Source organism: Taudactylus pleione, unplaced genomic scaffold, assembly GCF_031769625.1.
Source record: "Taudactylus pleione unplaced genomic scaffold, aTauple2 ptg000295l, whole genome shotgun sequence".
Lineage (NCBI taxonomy): Eukaryota > Metazoa > Chordata > Amphibia > Anura > Myobatrachidae > Taudactylus > Taudactylus pleione.
The window spans coordinates 106,165-130,154 of NW_028284697.1; the positions used below are offsets into that span (position 1 = coordinate 106,165).

The 23,990-nt window shown below is 45.7% G+C and overlaps 1 protein-coding gene across 2 annotated transcripts in view; it reads left to right on the top strand.

Moving 5' to 3' along the window:
• The window catches only part of DENND2B (DENN domain containing 2B), a 128,445-nt gene that overhangs the window by 70,284 nt on the left and 34,171 nt on the right, over positions 1–23,990 (top strand). For both annotated transcript variants that reach the window (XM_088482777.1, XM_088482778.1), the window contains exons 10-12: positions 3,447–3,524; positions 12,063–12,203; positions 12,339–12,487. In XM_088482777.1, the coding sequence (XP_088338903.1) occupies positions 3,447–3,524; positions 12,063–12,203; positions 12,339–12,487 (368 nt within the window). The remainder of the gene's footprint in view (positions 1–3,446; positions 3,525–12,062; positions 12,204–12,338; positions 12,488–23,990) is intronic.

A 23,990-nucleotide genomic window follows, 5' to 3' on the forward strand; every position in this document is an offset into this window, starting at 1 on the left:
TTAGGGTTAGGCAACCCCCTGGGAGAATTAGGTTTAGGCTGCAGGGAAGGGGGGGTTGGGTTTAGGCACTCACAGGGTGGGTTAGAGTTAGGCACTTGGGGGGGGAGGTTAGGGTTAGGCACCCCTAAGGGAGGGTTAGGGGGGGGATTAGGTTAGTAAATACTAAAAATACTTACCTGTCGGGATCTTCACTGCCGGTCTTCCATGCGTCCGGCGGTGTTTCATACCGATCCCGATGGCCTTATGTACACCTGATCTGTTTTCTACGGTATCCTTTAAGGAATATAGGTGTCTGTGCTATATACAAATAGGGCCAGATGTACTAAGCTCTGAAAAGTGATAAACTGGAGAGTGATAAACCACCAGCCAATCAGCTCCCAACTGTCATTTTTCAAACACAGCCTGTAACTTGACAGTTGGGAGCTGATTGGTTGGTGGTTTATCACTCTGCACTTTATCACTTTTCAGAGCTCAGTACATCTCCCCCTATAGTGCATTATGTGGGGTGTATTACATCTTAATAATGGAGAACAAGTACCAGAAAGTCACACACATGTGCCTTGGGCCACCCGCTGAGCCTCGCAGTACATCTTAAACCGGCTTTCAAAGCAATATTAAATATATCTATGTTAGCAATACTGTCAGCAGGATGGTTACCAGCCTGAAATTATAGCCTGGAGATTCCCAAATTACAGAGTGGTGAGCCACCACAATATTATAATTAATGGGGAACATTGTCGGTCATGTTCTTGAGCAAACATCTTAATATGAATGAAAATATTACCCTCCGCTGGCCTTAGATGTGCCTGCTGTTATTGCTGGCTGGCTTTGTGCTGGAATAACACGAATAGGAGAATTTCCCCTTCTGCAGGAAAGCTACTGTGCCTGCCGTCACGTTGCGGCACTTTCCGGGCAGTGCCGGTCGTACTGCGCGTTGCCGTCCTCACAGACGCTTCACGTTCACTGCGGTTCCAGGGCTGTGAATTATACATATATCTCTGACGTTTGTGCGCGTGAGTCAGCTTCACATTAGTTACAGCATCTCTCTACCAACCAAGCGTTCACAAAGGAATCTCCATGTCATTAATCACAAGTGTGCACGCTGTTCTAACTGTACAGTCATGCCCCATTCTCACAAGCAAGTGTGCAAACGATCACTAGTGCATGACCTTGTGCTGATCTCCACTGTATACGGTATAGATGTTCACATGTATGTGCAATGATCTGAGACCACGTGATGAGCATGGCAAACTGCCTTGGCTACGGACGGGGCAATTAACTGCCCCTCTTTCCACGCTGACTCAAGGGTCTATTTACTCTCCCCTTTAGAATGTAAGCTCTCATGAGCAGGGACCTCTCCCCTCATGTGCTTCTCTTTACATTTTCTTCTACTCTCTACTCCCCATTAAGGCACCTAACACGGGACTGCCAACTCCCGGCAGCTTATTGTGAGTGCTTTAATCGCTATTGCAGCAATGTATATAATAGTGTCCTTGTCCTGCACTGTAATGTACTGTAAGTTACTTGTTTCTTGTTCACCTATTAGTTCTATGTACTATGTAAGGCGCTGCGGAACACTTGTGGCGTCATAAAAATAAAGTATAATAATAATAATAATAAGCCTTGGTTGGAGATCAAGTGAACGAATATAAAGTACCAGCCAATCAGCTCCTAACTGCCATGTCACAGGCTGTGTTTGAAAAATGACAGTTAGGAGCTGATTGGCTGGTACTTTATCTAAGTTCATTTAATCTCCATCCATGGCTTAATAAATGCATGCAAGCAGGTCCGACGGGCGTTGACGCTGACGGTGCGCGGGAGCGCGCATTGTCAGTGACATTGAGTGTACACACTAGACGATGTTGCCAACATATCGTTTGATCCGGCCGGATCGGACGACATATCGTTCGGTGTGTACCGCCCATAACTGTGAGTATGGCTGTACCAGCAGTACCAACTAAACCTGGCACCTGGGTACACCTGGAGTGTTTTGTGTATCTACAATTCAGCTAGTGTTGCTATTAACTCTGCGTACCACCGACAAATAGCACACACATATAACAGATACTTCCCCTCCCCCAACTGTACCCAATTGTCACCACTTGGATTATTACAGGAATGCTTTTATGGTTCGGATTTTCCTGCATTAAAGAAATCCTTTTTTGGGGGTGGGGGTGGGGGTATGGGTGGTTGGTTTTGCTGAAAAAGTGAAACAAGCAGTATGTTTTTTGGACAATCAAATGAACTAGGCTAGGACACATTGATCACCCTGCTTCGTCCTGCTTTACCCTCTCTGTAACTCACTTACTAAACTACCAAACATCAACACAACCTCTACCTACACTTTGTGATGTAAAATGGCGCTGACAGTGAGAAGGAATGGTTTATATGTGATCCAAAGCAGGTAAGATCTGGGATTTCCGGGACAATTATGTTTTGCCTCGTTTGGTCTGGATATGGCGTGTGAACTTGAACTATGACATGGGAGAACTCGGTACCCCAGAATCCGGTTCTGTCGGATTTCCATGAATCCAAATCGCTCATCTCTAACAAGAACTACAGCAACCAATCAGACCTTCACATGGCTGCCTGCAGTCCTGATATGCACAGGACAAACTCCATATTTGAAAATCAAAAATGGGGTGTGGCCTATTGTGGGGTGTGCGTGTTATGGACGTTCTGGGGGGATTTCAGGTGGACTAACGCTTTTCCCGAATGTTAGGAAGTTTGCATTAGCATTCATACGACCTCCATACACCTACCAACGTACTGTCCGATCCTGCAATCAGAACGGAGAAGCCTGTCTGCCGGTCGGAAATGCCGACCAGTGACCATCGATGTTCCCCGATCCGATCCTATTTTGATCGTCATCAGCAAATCAGTGAAATCCAACATGTTGGATTTCACAGATCCTCCAACCCGGCATCTCTGGATCGCAGGAATGACAATCCATCGCTAGTGTATGGGGGCCAGTTGTGTTGCTTCCACTAGACCGATAAAAGCTGAAGGCTGATTGGTTTTAGTGCAGATTCTCGTGTTTGACCAATGTCAGGAAATATCTGACTCTAATAGTAATTCTCCTGTTTTGTTTCTATGAAATATATTACAGTTAATTATTCAGTCACACATCTGTGTTTGAAGCTAATAACATACGTGTGCAGGCATGATCCTGTTCTGTAACAGGTGATACACAATCCACACGGTGCTGCATGGCCTAGGTGAATGTGTTACAGGTAGGAGAATAAGCCCCGGTCCTGTGTGTGTGGTACATGAAAAGAATATCAGATAATATTTAATGCCGCTGATTTGTCGCCTTCCCTGAGTCTGGTCTCTGGTGTAGATCAGAGGCCACAGTAACATATAATGCTGATACAGTAACATATAACGCTGATACAGTAACATAAAACGCTGATACAGTAACACAGAATTATTTTCTCTCCTTACAGCCCAGTGGGAAAGGTCCTCGACTGCCGGAGGTTTACTGCGTGATCAGCCGGCTGGGATGCTTCGATCTCTTCTCCAAGGTAAGAAGAGGACCTAGAGGTCATATATTGACCTATATAGTCTGAGATTGTATCTTGAGTGAAGTGGAGATGTTGCCCATAGTAACCAATCAGATTAAATGATAAGTAGAATCTGATTGGTTGCTATAGGCAACAACTCCTCTTCTGAAAACCCACCCTTCAGTAAATATACCCCTAAGGGTGCAAAACGCAACACACTGGATTTTTCTATTTGCTGAAATGCGCCTGTTTCTCCGCCTGGCGTATACAAAGTTGCGCACCCACATCCTGAATTTGGGACCGGACGCTAAAAATAAATTTGTGACTACTCTTATTGAGGTTGAGGGTCTCAATGTACATGAACGAGAGGGGTCACTTTAGGTTCCTGCCTATGACTCCTGTAAGACCATCTACTTCATTTATTTCTGATGTATTGCACTCTTCCGCTGCTAGCACCTAAAAAAAACCCCACATTAAATAATAGAATTAATGGTTTCTTATTGGCATTGGCGAATCTATAATGGGTACAGGGTGTGGTGTGCACACGGGCCCCTGAGTCCTGGGGGGGCCCACACCGCACACCCTGCATCCATAATTATACTTACCTCTCCGGAGTCCCGCGTCGGCCGGCACGGCAGTACAGCATTTGCCAGAAGTGCAATATGGCCAGACCAGTCCTGATGGACCCCATGTTCCCGGAGACTGACTGAGCCGCTCTCACAGGGCCGTAGCAGAATGCGTCTCTGTTCCCGATTCAACCACTAAGCACTTTAATACTCACTTTCACTCTCTTCATTATATCATCTGGTGCTGCAGCCTACGTGGGAACGCAGAGCTCACTCTTATTTGTGTTGGCAGCTGGTGGGAGAGAGCAGCAGAGGCTGCTGGGATAGCGAGGGGACCACTGGTTCTCTGCTGGTTTATAGCACTTTTCTCCACATGAAGAGTATGTTAGGTGCGTCTCCTCATACAGAGACTATACTTTCAGGGCACCTCCAACATAAACAGTATTCTCTTTTTCTTTAATTGTAACCAGACATTTCTCAATATATATTACGTCGTAAAAATTCATGATTAAAATCAGATAAATTTTTTTTTTTTCTATTACTAGTATTATTATAATCCTTCATTTATAGGGTGCCACAAGGGGTCCACAGCGCCTTACAAATTGCTTATACACATTCAGGGCCTGATTCAGAGACGGTCACTGCTGCGCCAGTTGCTGCAGTCTCGGGTGCACTAATATGCATATGCTAGTTTCAGCCTTCTCCTTGTGCAGTAGCGAGCACCGGAGAGTGCAAGCACTGAGACCAATGGCCTATCTATAATGGGTGCAGGGTGTGCGGTACACATGGGCCCACACCTTGCACCCATACATACTTATACTTACCTCTACGCATTCTCCAGAGAGCAGCAAAAAAATTATAGGAAAAGTGGTGGCGGCCATTTTCCCAGTGACTTCCGCTTGCACATTAGGGATGTCCCAAGGAATAAGGCACCTTTTTCCTGGAGTCCTGTGCGTGCGCAGTAGATTCCGGCACCAAGCCAGAATCCACTGCGCTGCCAGAGAGGAGGGGACCCGTACTGAGTCTGCACACGGCCCCTCTCCTCTCTTAAAATGCGACGGACCTAGGCGCCCATTTTCAGCACCCCTTTATGCAGTAGCACCACCAGTAGGGTCTAGACAGTCCACCATCGGATCCACCATCATCACTTGCATCTGGCTGTGGCAGGTACAGTCTCTCCGTGTGAACATGGACCTCTGTGGAAACCATGCTTACTTCTGAGTGCGCAGCCCGCTTTCACTGACACGCCAGCCACACCCCCATAACACGCCCACGTGGCGGATCTTGTTGCGTTCACTTTAGGCTACTTCCCAGACACCCCATAGCTTTGCCTCTGAAGTTCTGTTACCAGCATTGTGCATACACGCTGTAGTACGCATGCACCTTTGGTATTTAGATTTATTTGCGCACACGCAGTAGCAAATAGTCGCTCAATTCCGCCAACATCGGCATTACGTTCAGTTGGCGTCCACCTCTGAATCAGGCCTGCAGTGTAAACCTGAGAAGATATAGGAGTACATGTAATAGGGTGCAAGTTCTGTAAAATAGCGTCAGTTTGGGCAGTTTTCGCTAAAGATTTAAAGCGCCAACAATTTAAAAGGCAAAACTAACCTGGTTTTGCCTTCTAAATTATCGCCGCATTAAATCTACAGATGAGTTCATCGCAATCTAAGCACTTCACAGAACTCGCAAACTATTACTTATACCCCTAAAGGTGCAGTTCAGAACACTACATAGGATCATAGGAGGATAAAAGCCGTATAAACATTGCATATACTGTACAGTCATCATACCCACAAAGGCAGCCCCGGCTGAGCCAGTAGGTTCAGGGCCGCTGCAGCTGGAAAGAGATGATGGCATTAGTGAAGAAGGGCAAATGCACATGAGAGAAGAGAGCCCTGCTCATGAGCGCTTACAATCTATAGGGGAGGGGAAGACAGACCAGGGAGACACAGGGGGATGAGTTAGTGAGTGAGGAACACTAAAGAGATAGTTAAGGTGAGAGCTGGAATCGTGTAGTAAAGAAATGGGTATTGGGAGCCTGTTTGAAGTTTCATAAAGAGTTGGGAAGTCGGACAGGGAGAAAGTTCCAGCAGTGGGGAGCAGCACAGGAGGAATCCTGGAGGAGGGAGTGGGATAAGTTAATCATTTGGGCAGAAAATAGTAGTAGGGAAACGTTGCGGAATATTTGACCAGTTTGGTACTTAGAGTCTGATTCAGTAGTAGATGGAATTGCAAAGTTGAACGCAAGCAGCTTTGCAATTTCGTCCTTGCAAATATGTAAATTCCGCAAGGGGTGTATAACACCCCCTGCTGCATTTGCAATCACAGCACTGCGTCTGAGGTTGCAAGCTGGGTTCACCATCGCGACCATTGATCACGATGGTGTACGGTGCTTGCGAGGTCAGGAAACTGTGTCAGTGGACGCTGGCCTTGCTGCTCCCGAAAAATGGGGCGGACACGCCCCCGTTTCTGGGAAATTACAGACACTGTACAGTATAAATAACAGTAGAGGAGACGGCACACTGTACAGTATAAATAACAGTAGAGGTTACAGCAGACACTGTACAGTATAAATAACAGTAGAGGAGACAGCAGACACTACAGTATAAATAACAGTAGAGGAGACAGCAGACACTGTACAGTATAAATAACAGTAGATGAAACAGACACTGTACAGTATAAATAACAGTAGAGGTTACAGCAGACACTGTACAGTATAAATAACAGTAGAGGAGACAGCAGACACTGTACAGTATAAATAACAGTAGAGGAGACAGCAGACACTGTACAGTATAAATAACAGTAGAGGAGACGGCAGACACTGTACAGTATAAATAACAGTAGAGGAGACGGCAGACACTGTACAGTATAAATAACAGTAGAGGAGACAGCAGACACTACAGTATAAATAACAGTAGAGGAGACAGCAGACACTGTACAGTATAAATAACAGTAGAGGAGACGGCAGACACTGTACAGTATAAATAACAGTAGAGGAGACGGCAGACACTGTACAGTATAAATAACAGTAGAGGAGACGGCAGACACTGTACAGTATAAATAACAGTAGAGGAGACGGCAGACACTGTACAGTATAAATAACAGTAGAGGAGACAGCAGACACTACAGTATAAATAACAGTAGAGGAGACAGCAGACACTGTACAGTACAAATAACAGTAGAGGAGATGGTAGACAATGTACAGTATAAATAACAGTAGAGGAGACAGCAGACACTGTACAGTATAAATAACAGTAGAGGAGACAGCAGACACTGTACAGTATAAATAACAGTAGAGGAGACAGCAGACACTGTACATTATAAATAACAGTAGAGGAGACGGCAGACATGTACAGTACAAATAACAGTAGAGGAGACAGCAGACACTGTACAGTATAAATAACAGTAGAGGAGATGGCAGACACTGTACAGTATAAATAACAGTAGAGGAGATGGCAGACACTACAGTATAAATAACAGTAGAGGAGATGGCAGACACTGTACAGTATAAATAAAAGTAGAGGAGACAGCAGACACTGTACAGTATAAATAACAGTAGAGGAGATGGCAGACACTGTACAGTATAAATAACAGTAGAGGAGATGGCAGACACTGTACAGTATAAATAACAGTAGAGGAGATGGCAGACAGTGTACAATATAAACAACAGTAGAGGAGATTATATACAGTGTACAGTATAAATAACAATAGGGTAAATTACAGACACTACAGTAAAAATAACAGTAGAGGAGACAGCAGACACTGTACAGTATAAATAACAGTAGAGGAGACGGCAGACACTGTACAGTATAAATAACAGTAGAAGAGACAGCAGACACTGGACCTCATTCAGAGCCACGGTAAGCGATCGCTCGCCAAGGCATAAGCACGCCCACCATGTCTTAGCGAGCGGCCAGCGTACGCCCAATCACACAGGCAGAGCTCGGCCACTAGCACACGTCATCTCCAGGAAGTGTATTAAAACATTGGTACATCGAGGACAATCGGAAGCGATAGCAGCGCTTGTGGTTGCTTTACCCTACCGCAAGCACTGCGAGGACTTCAGTGTAAAAAATAGGCAAGAGACGTGTACTATGACGCTGCGTGTTAATTATGCACGCCTCTAAAACGGCGTTGAAACACTCAGGCACGCCTGCGTTCGCACCTCCACTCCCCCGTTATTAGTGTCCTGCCCCTGTTACCACCCACAAACGGCCTCTCCTGTCACTCATTTCACTGGGCTGTCTTTGCTGGGCAAGCGAGCGGCCTGCGATCGCACATAGTAGTTTGCACACACGCAGAACGAAGTGTGCGCATGCGTGTCTGCAAACCATCAGGCCGCTTGCGAGCGCACATCGCTAGCGAGAGACTTTGAATGAGGTCCACTGTACAGTATAAATAACAATAGAGGAAATTACAGACACCGTACATTATAAATAACAGTAGAGGAGACGGCAGACACTGTACCTTATAAATAACAGTAGAGGAGACAGCAGACAGTGTACAGTAGAAATAACATTAGAGGAGACAGCAGACACCATACAATGTAAATAATAGTCGAGGAGACAGCAGACACTGTACATTATAAATAACAGTAGAGGTGACAGCAGACACTGTACAGTATAAATAACAGTAGAGGAGACGGTAGACACTATGCAGTATAAATAACAGTAGAGGCGGCAGATAGTGTACAGTATAAATAACAGAGGAAATTACAGACACTGTACAGTATAAATAACAGAGGAGACAGCAGACACTGTACAGTATAAATAACAATAGAGGAAATTACAGACACTGTATAGTATAAATAACATTAGAGGAGACGGTAGACACTGTACAGTATAAATAACAGTAGAGGCGGCAGATAGTGTACAGTATAAATAACAGAGGAAATTACAGACACTGTACAGTATAAATAACAGAGGAGACAGCAGACACCATACAGTATAAATAACAGTTGAGGAGACAGAAGACATTGTACAGTATAAATAACAGTAGAGGAGTTAATATACCGTGTACAGTATAAATAACAATAGAGGAAATGACAAACACTGTACAGTATAAATAACAGTAGAGGAGATGGCAGACACTACAGTATAAATAACAGTAGAGGAGACAGCAGACACTGTACAGTATAAATAACAGTAGAGGAGACAGCAGACACTGTACAGTATAAATAACAGTAGCGGAAACGGCAGACACTGTACAGTATAAATAACAGTAGAGGAGACGGCAGACACTGTACAGTGTAAATAACAGTAGAGGAGACGGTAGACACTGTATAGTATAAATAACAGTAGAGGTTACAGCAGACACTGTACAGTATAAATAACAGTAGAGGTGACGGCAGACACTGTACAGTATAAATAACAGTAGAGGTTACAGCAGATACTGTACAGTATAAATAACAGTAGAGGAGATGGCAGACACTGTACAGTATAAATAACAGTAGAGGAGACGGTAGACACTGTACAGTATAAATAACAGTAGAGGAAACGGCAGACAATGTACAGAACAAATAATAGTGATGAGAGTGTACAGTATGGGTGTCGAGAGGAATTACAAATAGTTTATACAGTATAAATAGTAAAGACAGCAGACAGTGTACACATTGGGGGTCAGGAGAGGAGATGGAAGAAAGTGTACAGTATAAATAACAGTAGAGGTGACAGCAGACACTGTACAGTATAATTAACAGTAGAGGTGACAGCAGACACTGTACAGTATAAATAACAGTAGAGGTGACGGTAGACACTGTGCAGTATAAATAACAGTAGAGACGGCAGATAGTGTACAGCATAAATAACAGAGGAAATTACAGACACTGTACAGTATAAATAACAGAGGAGACAGCAGACACTGTACAGTATAAATAACAATAGAGGAAATTACAGACACTGTACAGTATAAATAACATTAGAGGAAACCGCAGACACCATACAGTATAAATAACAGTCGAGGAGACAGCAGACAGTGTACAATATAAATAACAGTAGAGGAGACGGCAGACACTGTACAGTGTAAATAACAGTAGAGGAGTTATATACCGTGTACAGTATAAATAACAATAGATGAAATTACAAACACTGTATAGTATAAATAACAGTAGAGGTGGCGGCAGACACTGTACAGTATAAATAACAGTAGAGGTTGCAGCAGACACTGTACAGTATAAATAACAGTAGAGGTGGCGGCAGACACTGTACAGTATAAATAACAGTAGAGGTTGCAGCAGACACTGTACAGTATAAATAACAGTAGAGGTGACGGCAGACACTGTACAGTATAAATAACAGTAGAGGTTACAGCAGACACTGTACAGTATAAATAACAGTAGAGGTGGCGGCAGACACTGTACAGTATAAATAACAGTAGAGGTTGCAGCAGACACTGTACAGTATAAATAACAGTAGAGGTGACGGCAGACACTGTACAGTATAAATAACAGTAGAGGTTATAGCAGACACTGTATAGTATAAATAACATTAGAGGAGACGGCAGACACTGTACAGTATAAATAACAGTAGAGGTGACGGCAGACACTGTACAGTATAAATAACAGTAGAGGAAACGGCAGACAATGTACAGAACAAATAATAGTGATGAGAGTGTACAGTATGGGTGTCGAGAGGAATTACAAATAGTGTATACAGTATAAATAGTAAAGACAGCAGAGAGTGTACACATTGGGGGTCAGGAGAGGAGATGGAAGAAAGTGTACAGTATAAATAACAGTAGAGGTGACAGCAGACACTGTACAGTATAAATAACAGTAGAGGTTTCAGCAGACACTGTGCAGTATAAATAACAGTAGAGGTTTCAGCAGACACTGTACAGTATAAATAACAGTAGAGGTTACAGCAGACACTGTACAGTATAAATAACAGTAGAGGAGACGGCAGATACTGTACAGTATAAATAACAGAGGTTACAGCAGACACTGTACAGTATAAATAACAGTAGAGGATACGGCAGACACTGTACAGTATAAATAACAGTAGAGGTTACAGCAGACACTACAGTATAAATAACAGTAGAGGTTACAGCAGACACTGTACAGTATAAATAACAGTAGAGGAGACGGCAGAGTGCAGACACTGTACAGTATAAATAACAGTAGAGGAGACGGTAGACACTGTACAGTATAAATAACAGTAGAGGAGACGGCAGACACTGTACAGTATAAATAACAGTAGAGGAGACGGCAGACACTGTACAGTGTAAATAACAGTAGAGGAGACGGTAGACACTGTACAGTATAAATAACAGTAGAGGTGACGGCAGACACTGTACAGTATAAATAACAGTAGAGGTGACGGCAGACACTGTACAGTGTAAATAACAGTAGAGGAGACGGTAGACACTGTACAGTATAAATAACAGTAGAGGTGACGGCAGACACTGTACAGTATAAATAACAGTAGCGGAAACGGCAGACACTGTACAGTATAAATAACAGTAGAGGAGACAGCAGACACTGTACAGTGTAAATAACAGTAGAGGAGACGGCAGACACTGTACAGTATAAATAACAGTAGCGGAAACGGCAGACAATGTGCAGAACAAATAATAGTGATGAGAGTGTACAGTATGGGTGTCAAGCGAGGAATTACAAATAGTGTGTACAGTATAAATAGAAATGACAGCAGACAGTGTACACATTGGGGGTCAGGAGAGGAGATGGAAGAAAGTGTACAGTATAAATAACAGTAGAGTAGATAGGTGAGAGGAGTGGATACAGGCACAGCAGAGTAGACACTCTACAAAATTGGTAATGGCTCTCTGCTTCGGTGCTGAATGGTCCTTATGTCGCAGGGCCAGAACACTAGGTGAACAGGAGGACCTGGCAATCTCTGTACAGTAATCCTTATTTCATGCCTTGGTCAGTCTCTTTTCTGGCAGAGAAATGTCGTCTGTTGCGGGTGAAGATTTTATTGAGTGGCTAAATAAGTAGGAAATGTAATTAGAATATATTCTTCCATGTGACCAGATCCTGGATGAAGTGGAAAGGAGGAGGGGGATTTCTGCCGCACTCGTATACCCATTTATGAGAAGTTTAATGGAATCTCCCTTTCCGGCTCCTGGAAAAACAATCAGAGTGAAGACATTTCTTCCCGGTGCTGGGAATGAGGTAGGGGAACCGCCATCTTCTTACATACATCAGGTATTCATTCTCATTCAGCAACATCATTGGCCAGGTCACCTCTGCGTTACAAGCGCGGCGAGGTGCACTATAATAAATGGAATGTATATGTTTTCCATATAGGTGATCGAGCTGCGAAGACCAATGGATTCACGCCTGGAACATGTAGACTTTGAATGTCTGTTCAAATGCCTCAGTGTCCGACAGATCATCCGGATATTCGCCTCGCTGCTGCTGGAGAGACGAGTTATATTTGTTGCAGAGAAGCTGAGGTAATCGGTCACTGCACAGGAATGTGAAAAGCAGCCATTTTGTGGGAGGAGCCAGTATCCATGAGAATGCAATTACCTAGGGGCCAGTCACATCACTGAGACACTTTTTACCTCACGCCTCAGTAACGTCATTACTAGCTAACTGCTTTTGTTTTGTTTATAAAACAGGAGCACCTTTAAATTAAGTATTGGTTGTTCTCTAATTACTGCTCTGTCTATTAACGTCTGTTGATATGTCCTCATGGGATGTAGTCGGTTTAAATCCCGACGGCTGAATCCCGACAAGGGAGTTAAGATAGGCGTCGAAATACCGTTGCCTATCTTAATCCCGACGTTGGAACACAGAAGGACGGCTGCTCGAACGAGGTAAGTCCGGAACGTCCCCAGTGTTAGCCGGGGGGGGAGGTTAGGTTTCCGATACATAGCGGGGTTAGCGTTAGGTTTTGGGGGGGGTGGGGGGGGTTAGGGTTAGGCTCCCATAGGGGGAAGGTTAGGCACCACTGGGGGGTGGTTAGGGTTAGGCATTAACGGGGAGGGTTAGGGTGCGAGGTAGGGAGAGTTTGGCTTAGGCTACAAGAAGGGAGGGTTCGGGGGAGAAGGGAGGAGGGTAAGTGTAATTTCCGGACCCCTGTTGGGATACCATCCATCAGGATGCCGCTGTCGGTATTGTGACAGGAGGGATCCCGACAGCCGGTATTACATACCGATTTCTTCCTCCTTGATCGCCTCTCACCTAACAGTCATTGAAAAACATAATTGGGTGTCGTGCTTCATCAGTTTCCTCAGGTCTGCAGCTGGTCTCTGGGATATTAAATGAACCCCTTCCTGTTTCTGCCAACTATCTGTGACTATCAATAGGAAGTCTGCTGAGGACTCCATACAGCTCACAGAAGCAGCTTCAAGACCTGTAGGGAAGGAGCAAAAAGCCAGTGGAGCAGGAGTCTTTCTGCAACACAAGACTGGAATAATGGAACGAGCCTGAACAGCAGAAACCACTCTAGTATAGTACATGTGTGGTTATTTGCAGAGAAAAGTGTAAGAAAGGATAGACAGTGCTGAGTGACCCATCTATAGGCATTCATATTATTTCACATATCGGCAGCTTAACAATGCATGCATCACTTATACCAGTGGTTCTCAAACTCTGCCCTCAGGAGCCCAAACAGTTCATGTTTTCCAGGTGACCTGTGGATGTTTAAATGTGACAGTTGGTCATACACCTGCGTGTACCTGCTGGTGGTCTGGGAATATGACTTTTTCGGGGTTCTGAGGACAGAGCTTGAGAACCACTGACTTATACCAACACGATGTATAATAAACAGATCTAATGGGCAGATTCAGCTGTCCAGGTCAAGTGCCAAGCAATGGTACCAGCGTGCAGCTATCCAAGTAGGCAGCCGGACTTTATAAATCGGCAGCTGACAATAGTCGCATAAGCGGAGCAGTGGGATCTCTCCCACCATAATTAGAAGCTATCACAGAAGGAAGATGAGATAACATAGTGACAGCGTTCCTGTGACTGCATGCACCAACAGGTCCTGGAACTCCCCTAATGGTGATAGCAATTACATTATTATTATTAGAGGCTACACACAGCCAGCTGCCCAGTTTTTCTGCTGATATTGCAGCAATTTTGGAATGTATTGACCCTGGAGGTGTCCAAAGATGGGGATTCATACATTTTCCTGCCTTCTGTATATCACTAGCTAAATGCATGGACACGGATATGCTTCTTCAGTAGGATAAGGTGATACAATGTGTTTTGAAAAGGAACAGTACTTGTATGGGTCGTGGGTAGGGGGTTATGTACCGTACGTCTTGGTGTAGTACCACATGGCCTTTTGTATTAATGTTGCTTCTTGCTGTGCTAGATACCTGCCAGAAGTCAGCGTGGGCTGTGAAGTCAGCAGGTGTTTTTGGCAAGCAGGGATGTGATCAGGATTATCTGCAATCTAAATAGCAACAAGAGACCGAGACTGTTTACACCAGTCAGTAAGGCCGTCTTCTCTGGTATACAACGTGTCCTCCTCCCATGGGACACACAGCTGCCATCTTCCTTCCAGGGCCGCAGCCAGGAATTATTGGTGCCTCTGTTGGTCTCACTACTACACCCAGAAGGCTGCAAACTAGGCAATGTCGGAAAATGGGATTTATATTAATATAATTGATCCCAATCATTTCCCGTTTTTCATGTTTTACTACATAGAAGGTCAATCTAATTATAATGTGAAATTTGGTTGTGTGAGTCATAAATTGAGGGTGCATCTCTACAAGTGACTAGGTGTACTACTGTCTGACAATGTGTGGTAGGTGTACTACTGTCTGACAATGTGTGGTAGGTGTACTACTGTCTGACAATGTGTGGTAGGTGTACTACTGTCTGACAATGTGTGGTAGGTGTACTACTGTCTGACAACGTGTGGTAGGTGTACTACTGTCTGACAATGTATGGTAGGTGTACTACTGTCTGACAATGTGTGATAGGTGTACTACTGTATGACAATGTGTGATAGGTGTACTACTGTCTGACAATGTGTGGTAGGTGTACTACTGTATGACAATGTGTGATAGGTGTACTACTGTCTGACAATGTGTGGTAGGTGTACTACTGTCTGACAATGTGTGGTAGGTGTACTACTGTCTGACAATGTGTGGTAGGTGTACTACTGTCTGACAATGTGTGGTAGGTGTACTACTGTCTGACAATGTATGGTAGGTGTACTACTGTCTGACAATGTGTGGTAGGTGTACTACTGTCTGACAATGTATGGTAGGTGTACTACTGTCTGACAATGTGTGGTAGGTGTACTACTGTCTGACAATGTGTGGTAGGTGTACTACTGTCTGACAATGTGTGGTAGGTGTACTACTGTCTGACAATGTATGGTAGGTGTACTACTGTCTGACAATGTGTGGTAGGTGTACTACTGTATGACAATGTGTGATAGGTGTACTACTGTCTGACAACGTGTGGTAGGTGTACTACTGTCTGACAACGTATGGTAGGTGTACTACTGTCTGACAATGTGTGATAGGTGTACTACTGTATGACAATGTGTGATAGGTGTACTACTGTCTGACAATGTGTGGTAGGTGTACTACTGTATGACAATGTGTGATAGGTGTACTACTGTCTGACAATGTGTGATAGGTGTACTACTGTCTGACAATGTGTGATAGGTGTACTACTGTCTGACAATGTGTGGTAGGTGTACTACTGTATGACAATGTGTGATAGGTGTACTACTGTCTGACAATGTGTGGTAGGTGTACTACTGTCTGACAATGTGTGGTAGGTGTACTACTGTCTGACAATGTGTGGTAGGTGTACTACTGTCTGACAATGTGTGGTAGGTGTACTACTGTCTGACAATGTATGGTAGGTGTACTACTGTCTGACAATGTGTGGTAGGTGTACTACTGTCTGACAATGTATGGTAGGTGTACTACTGTCTGACAATGTGTGGTAGGTGTACTACTGTCTGACAATGTGTGGTAGGTGTACTACTGTCTGACAATGTGTGGTAGGTGTACTACTGTCTGACAATGTATGGTAGGTGTACTACTGTCTGACAATGTGTGGTAGGTGTACTACTGTATGACAATGTGTGATAGGTGTACTACTGTCTGACAACGTATGGTAGGTGTACTACTGTCTGACAACGTATGGTAGGTGTACTACTGTCTGACAATGTGTGATAGGTGTACTACTGTCTGACAATGTGTGATAGGTGTACTACTGTCTGACAATGTGTGATAGGTGTACTACTGTCTGACAATGTGTGGTAGGTGTACTACTGTATGACAATGTGTGATAGGTGTACTACTGTCTGACAATGTGTGGTAGGTGTACTACTGTCTGACAATGTATGGTAGGTGTACTACTGTCTGACAATGTATGGTAGGTGTACTACTGTCTGACAATGTGTGATAGGTGTACTACTGTCTGACAATGTATGGTAGGTGTACTACTGTCTGACAATGTGTGATAGGTGTACTACTGTCTGACAATGTGTGGTAGGTGTACTACTGTCTGACAATGTATGGTAGGTGTACTACTGTCTGACAACGTGTGGTAGGTGTACTACTGTCTGACAATGTGTGATAGGTGTACTACTGTCTGACAATGTGTGGTAGGTGTACTACTGTCTGACAATGTATGGTAGGTGTACTACTGTCTGACAATGTATGGTAGGTGTACTACTGTCTGACAACGTGTGATAGGTGTACTACTGTCTGACAACGTGTGGTAGGTGTACTACTGTCTGACAATGTGTGATAGGTGTACTACTGTCTGACAATGTGTGGTAGGTGTACTACTGTCTGACAATGTGTGATAGGTGTACTACTGTCTGACAATGTGTGATAGGTGTACTACTGTCTGACAATGTGTGATAGGTGTACTACTGTCTGACAATGTGTGATAGGTGTACTACTGTCTGACAATGTGTGATAGGTGTACTACTGTCTGACAATGTGTGATAGGTGTACTACTGTCTGACAATGTGTGATAGGTGTACTACTGTCTGACAATGTATGGTAGGTGTACTACTGTCTGACAATGTGTGATAGGTGTACTACTGTCTGGCAATGTATGGTAGGTGTACTACTGTCTGACAATGTATGGTAGGTGTACTACTGTCTGACAATGTGTGGTAGGTGTACTACTGTCTGACAATGTGTGGTAGTAAGTGTTTATGCCTTGTAATGTGTGGTAGGTAGTGTATATGTCTAGTAATGTGTGGTAAGTAGTGTATATGCTTAGTAATGTGTGGTAGGTAGTGTATACTGTATGTCTAGTAATGTGTGGTGGGTAGTGTTATGTCTAGTAATGTGTGGTGGGTAGTGTTTAGGTCTAGTAATGTGTGGCGGGTAGTGTTTAGGTCTAGTAATGTGTGGTGGGTAGTGTATATGCTTAGTAATGTGTGGTAGGTAGTGTTTAGGTCTAGTAATGTGTGGTAGGTAGTGTTATGTCTAGTAATGTGTGGTGGGTAGTGTTATGTCTAGTAATGTGTGGTAGGTAGTGTTTATGCCTAGTAATATGTGGTAGGTAGTGTTTAGGTCTAGTAATGTGTGGTAGGTAGTGTTTATGTCTAGTAATGTGTGGTGGATAGTATTTATGCCTAGTAACGTGTGATAGGTAGTGTTTAGGTCTAGTAATGTGTGGTAGGTAGTGTTTATGTCTAGTAATGTGTGTGTGTTAGTGTTTATGAGCATAATCCAGAGGTGGACGCTGCTGCGTTAGCTCTTACGCGACTGCGATAATATGCAAATGCTAGTATCAGCCTCCCCCTGGTGCAGTATCCTGCGTCTGAGTTTGCTAGGACTGAGACGCCCACTTTCTATGTCTTGACGCTGTAATACCACCAGTAATTCTTTAGACGCCACCATCGGCGCACCATCAGCCCTATAGCAGATGCAGTTTCCCTGTCTATCTATGGCCTCTGGGCCTGCAGCTGTGCGTTTTGGAAAGCAGCCACTCTCACTGACACGCCCACTCAGGAACGCCCATCAATTTTGCCGCCCCATTTCTGATACCGTCTGTCCCGATCACAGCAGCATGTTTGTGCTACGCTCTGTAACGCTAGTGCTGAACTAGTTCTCTGAGATATTTGTGCATGCGCAGTTCCAAATAATCGCTGAACTATGGGAACATCAGCATTGCAGTGACTCAGAATTCGGCCCTATGTGTGGTACTGTGCACAGTATGTCTAGTAGTGTCTATGTGTGGTAGTGTGCATGTCTAGTAGTCTCTACGTATGGTAGTGTGCATGTCTAGTAGTGTCTAAGTATGGTAGTGTTCATGTCTAGTAGTGTCTATGTATGGTAGTGTGCATGTCTAGTAGTGTCTATGTATGATAGTTTGCATGTCTAGTAGTGTCTATGTATGGTAGTGCGCATGTCTAGTAGTGTCTTATGTATGGTAGCGTGCATGTCTAGTAGTGTCTATGTATGATAGTTTGCATGTCAAGTAGTCTCTATGTATGGTAGTGTGCATATCTAGTAGTGTCTATGTATGGTAGTGTGCATGTCTAGTAGTATCTATGTATGGCAATGTGCATGTCTAGTAGTGTCTATGTATGGTAGTGTGCATGTCTAGTAGTGTCAATGTATGATAGTGTGCATGTCTAGTAGTGTATATGTATGGTAGTGTGCATGTCTAGTAGTGTCTATGTATGGTAGTGTGCATGTCTAGTAGTGTCTATGTATGGCAATGTGCATGTCTAGTAGTGTCAATGTATGATAGTGTGCATGTCTAGTAGTGTATATGTATGGTAGTGTGCATGTCTAGTAGTATCCAAGTATGGTAGTGTGCATGTCTAGTAGTATCCAAGTATGGTAGTGTGCATGTCTAGTAGCAGGGGCGGATTAAGGTCTGTGGGGGCCCCTGGGCAACAAGCTTGTGGGGGCCCCTATATACCACAGTTTATAGTCACCCTAGGAACATTTTTTTTAATTTTTATTCACCTCAGTAGTAATGCCCCTCTTGCAATACCCACTGTAGTAGTACCCCTTATGCAATGTCCCCAGTAGCAGTGCCCCTTATGCAGTGCCCCCAGTAATGGTCCCCCATATGCAGTGCCCACTGTAGTAGTCCCCCCTATGCAGTGCCACCTGTAGTAATGCCACTTATGCAGTGCCCCCAGTAGTGGTCACCCTATGCAGTGCCTCTTAGTAGTGGTCCTTATATAGTGCCCCAGACCCAGTAGTGGTCCCCCCTATGCAGTGCCTCTTATATAATGCCCCCAGTAGTGGTCCCCCTATACAGTCCCCCAGTAGTGCCACTTCTATAGTGCCCCCAGACCCAGTAGTGGTCCCCCCCTATGCAGTGCCCCTTATATAGTGCCCCCAGTAGTAGTCCCCCCTATGCATTGCCCCCAGTAGTAGTCCCCCTATGCACTGACCCTAGTTGCGCCCCGCCAATGCCCCCATGAAGCACCCCCCTTATGCAGTGCCCCCTGTAGCGGCCCCCCCCCTATGCAGTGCCCTCTGTAGCGCTCCCCCCTATGCAGTGCCCTCTGTAGCAGTCCCCCCTGTGCAGTGCCCCCTGTAATGCCCCCCCTGTGCAGTGCCCTCTGTAGCGGCCCCCCCTATGCAGGGCCCCCTGTAACGGCCCCCCCCTATGCAGTGCCCTCTGAAGCGGCCCCCCCTATGCAGTGCCCCCTGTAATGGCCCCCCCCTGTGCAGTGCCCTCTGTAGCGGCCCCCCCCCTATGCAGGGCCCCCTGTAACGGCCCCCCCCTATGCAGTGCCCTCTGAAGCGGCCCCCCCTATGCAGTGCCCCTTACACACACACACACACACAAAAAAAAAAAAATCACAACTTACCTGAATTCTTGCTCCTGACGTGACCGCCGCTGTCCTCTCCGAGTCCCGGCTCTCTTCCTTCACTATGGGAAAGACGTCAGCGTCATGACGTCTCTCCCATGACACGCTGCGGGGAAAGCCGGAAGGCGGAGCTCATGAGTGAGCTCCAGCCGGTTCCCTCCGTTGTGCAGCAGCCAATGAGGGTCTGTCTGATTCTCATCGGCTGCTGTAACAAACACACAGCTGCCGCCGGCGGTTGTGTTTGTCACTGTGTAGTGTGGCCGCGCTCCCTGCGGTCTACGCTACTCTAGCGGCGGGGACACTAGCGGCAGGTGCAGACAGCGCACCGCTGCAAGTGGGGGCCCTTCTGTGTGTGGGGGCCCAGGGACGACCGCCCCTGTTGCGCCCCCCCTTTAATCCGGCCCTGTCTAGTAGTATCTATGTATGGTAGTGTGCATGTCTAGTAGTGTCTATGTATGGTAGTGTGCATATCTAGTAGTGTCTATGTATGGTAATGTGCATGTCTAGTAGTGTCTATGTATGGTAGTGGGCATATCTAGTAGTGTCTATGTATGGTAGTGTGCATGTCTAGTAGTGTCAATGTATGGTAGTGTGCATGTCTAGTAGTGTCTGTATGGTAGTGTGCATGTCTAGTAGTGTCTGTATGATAGTGTGCATGTCTAGTAGTGTCTATGTATGAAAGTTTGCATGTCTAGTAGTCTCTATGTATGGTAGTGTGCATGTCTAGTAGTGTCTCTGTATGGTAGTGTGCATGTCTAGTAGTGTCTCTGTATGGTAGTGTGCATGTCTAGTAGTGTCTCTGTATGGTAGTGTGCATGTCTAGTAGTGTCTATGTATGGTAGTGTGCATGTCTAGTAGTGTCTATGTATGATAGTGTGCATGTCTAGTAGTGTCTGTGTGTGGTAGTGTGCATGTCTAGTAGTGTCTATGTATGGTAGTGTGCATGTCTAGTAGTGTCTATGTATGGTAATGTGCATGTCTAGTAGTGTCTATGTGTGGTAGTGTGTGTGTCTATGTGTTGTAGTGTGCATGTCTAGTAGTGTCTATGTGTGGTAGTGTGCGTGTCTATGTGTTGTAGTGTGCATGTCTAGTAGTGTCTATGTGTGGTAGTGTGCGTGTCTATGTGTTGTAGTGTGCATGTCTAGTAGTGTCTATGTGTGGTAGTGTGCGTGTCTATGTGTTGTAGTGTGCATGTCTAGTAGTGTCTATGTGTGGTAGTGTGTGTGTCTATGTGTTGTAGTGTGCGTGTCTAGTAGTGTCTATGCATGGTAGTGTGCATGTCTAGTAGTGTCTATGTATGGTAGTGGGCATGTCTAGTAGTGTCTATGTATGGTAGTGGGCATGTCTAGTAGTGTCTATGTATGGTAGTGGGCATGTCTAGTAGTGTCTATGTATGGTAGTGCGCATGTCTAGTAGTGTCTATGTATGGTAGTGGGCATGTCTAGTAGTGTCTGTGCATGGTAGTGGGCATGTCTAGTAGTGTCTATGCATGGTAGTGGGCATGTCTAGTAGTGTCTATGTATGGTACTGTGCATGTCTAGTAGTGTCTATGCATGGTAGTGGGCATGTCTAGCAGTGTCTATGCATGGTAGTGGGCATGTCTAGTAGTGTCTATGTATGGTAGTGCGCATGTCTAGTAGTGTCTATGCATGGTAGTGGGCATGTCTAGTAGTGTCTATGTATGGTACTGGGCATGTCTAGTAGTGTCTATGTATGGTAGTGGGCATGTCTAGTAGTGTCTATGTATGGTAGTGTGCATGTCTAGTAGTGTCTATGTACGGTAGTGGGCATGTCTAGTAGTGTCTATGTATGGTAGTGGGCATGTCTAGTAGTGTCTACGTATGGTAGAGCATGTCTAGTAGTGTCTACGTATGGTAGTGTGCATGTCTAGTAGTGTCTACGTATGGTAGTGTGCATGTCTAGTTGTGTCTACGTATGGTAGTGTGCATGTCTAGTAGTGTCTATGTATGGTAGTGTGCATGTCTAGTAGTGTCTACGTATGGTAGTGTGCATGTCTAGCAGTGTCTATGCATGGTAGTGGGCATGTCTAGTAGTGTCTATGTATGGTAGTGGGCATGTCTAGTAGTGTCTATGTATGGTAGTGGGCATGTCTAGTAGTGTCTATGTATGGTAGTGCGCATGTCTAGTAGTGTCTATGTGTGGTACTGTGCATGTCTAGTAGTGTCTATGGTTCAGATTAAATTACAAGCTGAGCTTGACGTGGGCAGATGGCCTTGAGCTTTAACGTCCGTGGCTATTCAGTTATATGCCCATTTCTTCCCGCGGTAAACCAGCGACTAACACCCCTAACCCATAGTTTCCTGGTTAAGTACCCAGGCCGGAGCTATGTGTTAATGCGCTCATAGTGGCCATAGTACGGACAGAAAGTCTGAGGTGAGAACAGAAATCCGCGATATGTGAAGGCTGTGGGCGTAGCCTGAGCTGCAACTAAATAGCCCCGGGCACTGCTGCCCCTTCTAACTGAATCTGCCCCTATGTCCAGGTGATCCGGACGCTTCCAATTGAGTACTTACTAGGTGTGTTAGTGTCCAGGTGCATTTACTCCTAGCTATAAATAGGGCCCTTATCTGGCAGTCCTGGCACTGGTGTGGCCCCCTGACACCATACTCCTCTGAGTGCTATTGTGGTGACTTCATTATACACACATACAGGGAAATCATTGTGAAGAGACTGAATAGAACATTGTTAGTGAAATAATAATGAATGGGATAAATTCCTGACAGGTCGGTGTGAGGATCAGGCCAAGTGTTACATATCCATACACAGGCCGCACACTGACTCGCCATAAGATAGTGGGAGCTTTGTGCAGGGTGTGCCTGGAGGAATGTAGCCTGTGACTTTATGGGAAACACCACACTGATCACTTGCCTCTATTCTCCCGCTGACTGACCTGGGCCTCTATAGTATAACACTGCTGACACAGGAGCATATCCAATTAGGTGCGAGTTTACCAAAAATCTCACATGTCACATCTTTGGGTTTTTCAGTAGGTGCAAGATTTTTGGTATTCTATTGGGTGCAGTGTTTTTTTTTCTTGAGCACCTCTCACGGCCGGGCCAAGGCACAGGAAAGGCACTACTCCTAACCCTGCACCCCACTACCCCTAACACTGCACCCCCTCCCCGCACACACTACCTACACTACACTTCCCCCTAACCCTGCACCCGCTCCCCGCACACACTACCTGCACTACACTTCCCCTAACCCTGCACCCGCTCCCCGCACACACTACCTGCACTACACTTCCCCTAACCCTGCACCCGCTCTCCGCACACACTACCTGCACTACACTTCCCCTAACCCTGCACCTGCTCCCCGCTCACACTACCTGTACTACACTTCCCCCTAACCCTACACCCGTTCCCCGCACACACTACCTGTACTACACTTCCCCTAACCCTGCACCCGCTCCCCACACACACTACCTGTACTACACTTCCCCTAACCCTGCACCCGCTCCCCGCACACACTACCTGCACTACACTTCGCCTAACCCTGCACCCGCTCCCCGCACACACTACCTGCACTACACTCCCCCTAACTCTGCACCTGCTCCCCGCACACACTACCTGAACTACACTTCCCCTAACCCTGCACCCGCTCCCCGCACACACTACCTGTACTACACTTCCCCTAACCCTGCACCCGCTCCCCACACACTACCTGTACTACACTCCCCCTAACCCTGCACCCGCTCTCCGCACACACTACCTGCACTACACTTCCCCTAACCCTGCACCCGCTCCCCGCACACACGACCTGTACTACACTTCCCCTAACCCTGCACCCGCTCCCCACACACTACCTGTACTACACTCCCCCTAACCCTGCACCCGCTCTCCGCACACACTACCTGCACTACACTTCCCCTAACCCTGCACCCACTCCCCGCACACACTACCTACACTACACTTCCCTTAACCCTGCACCTGCTCCCCGCACACACTACCTGTACTATACTTCCCCTAAACCTGCACCCGCTCCCCGCACACACTACCTGCACTACACTTCCCCTAACCCTGCACCCGCTCCCCGCACACACTACCTGCACTACACTTCCCCTAACCCTGCACCCGCTCCCCGCACACACTACCTGCACTATACTTCCCCTAACCCTGCACCTGCTCCCCGCACACACTACCTGCACTACACTT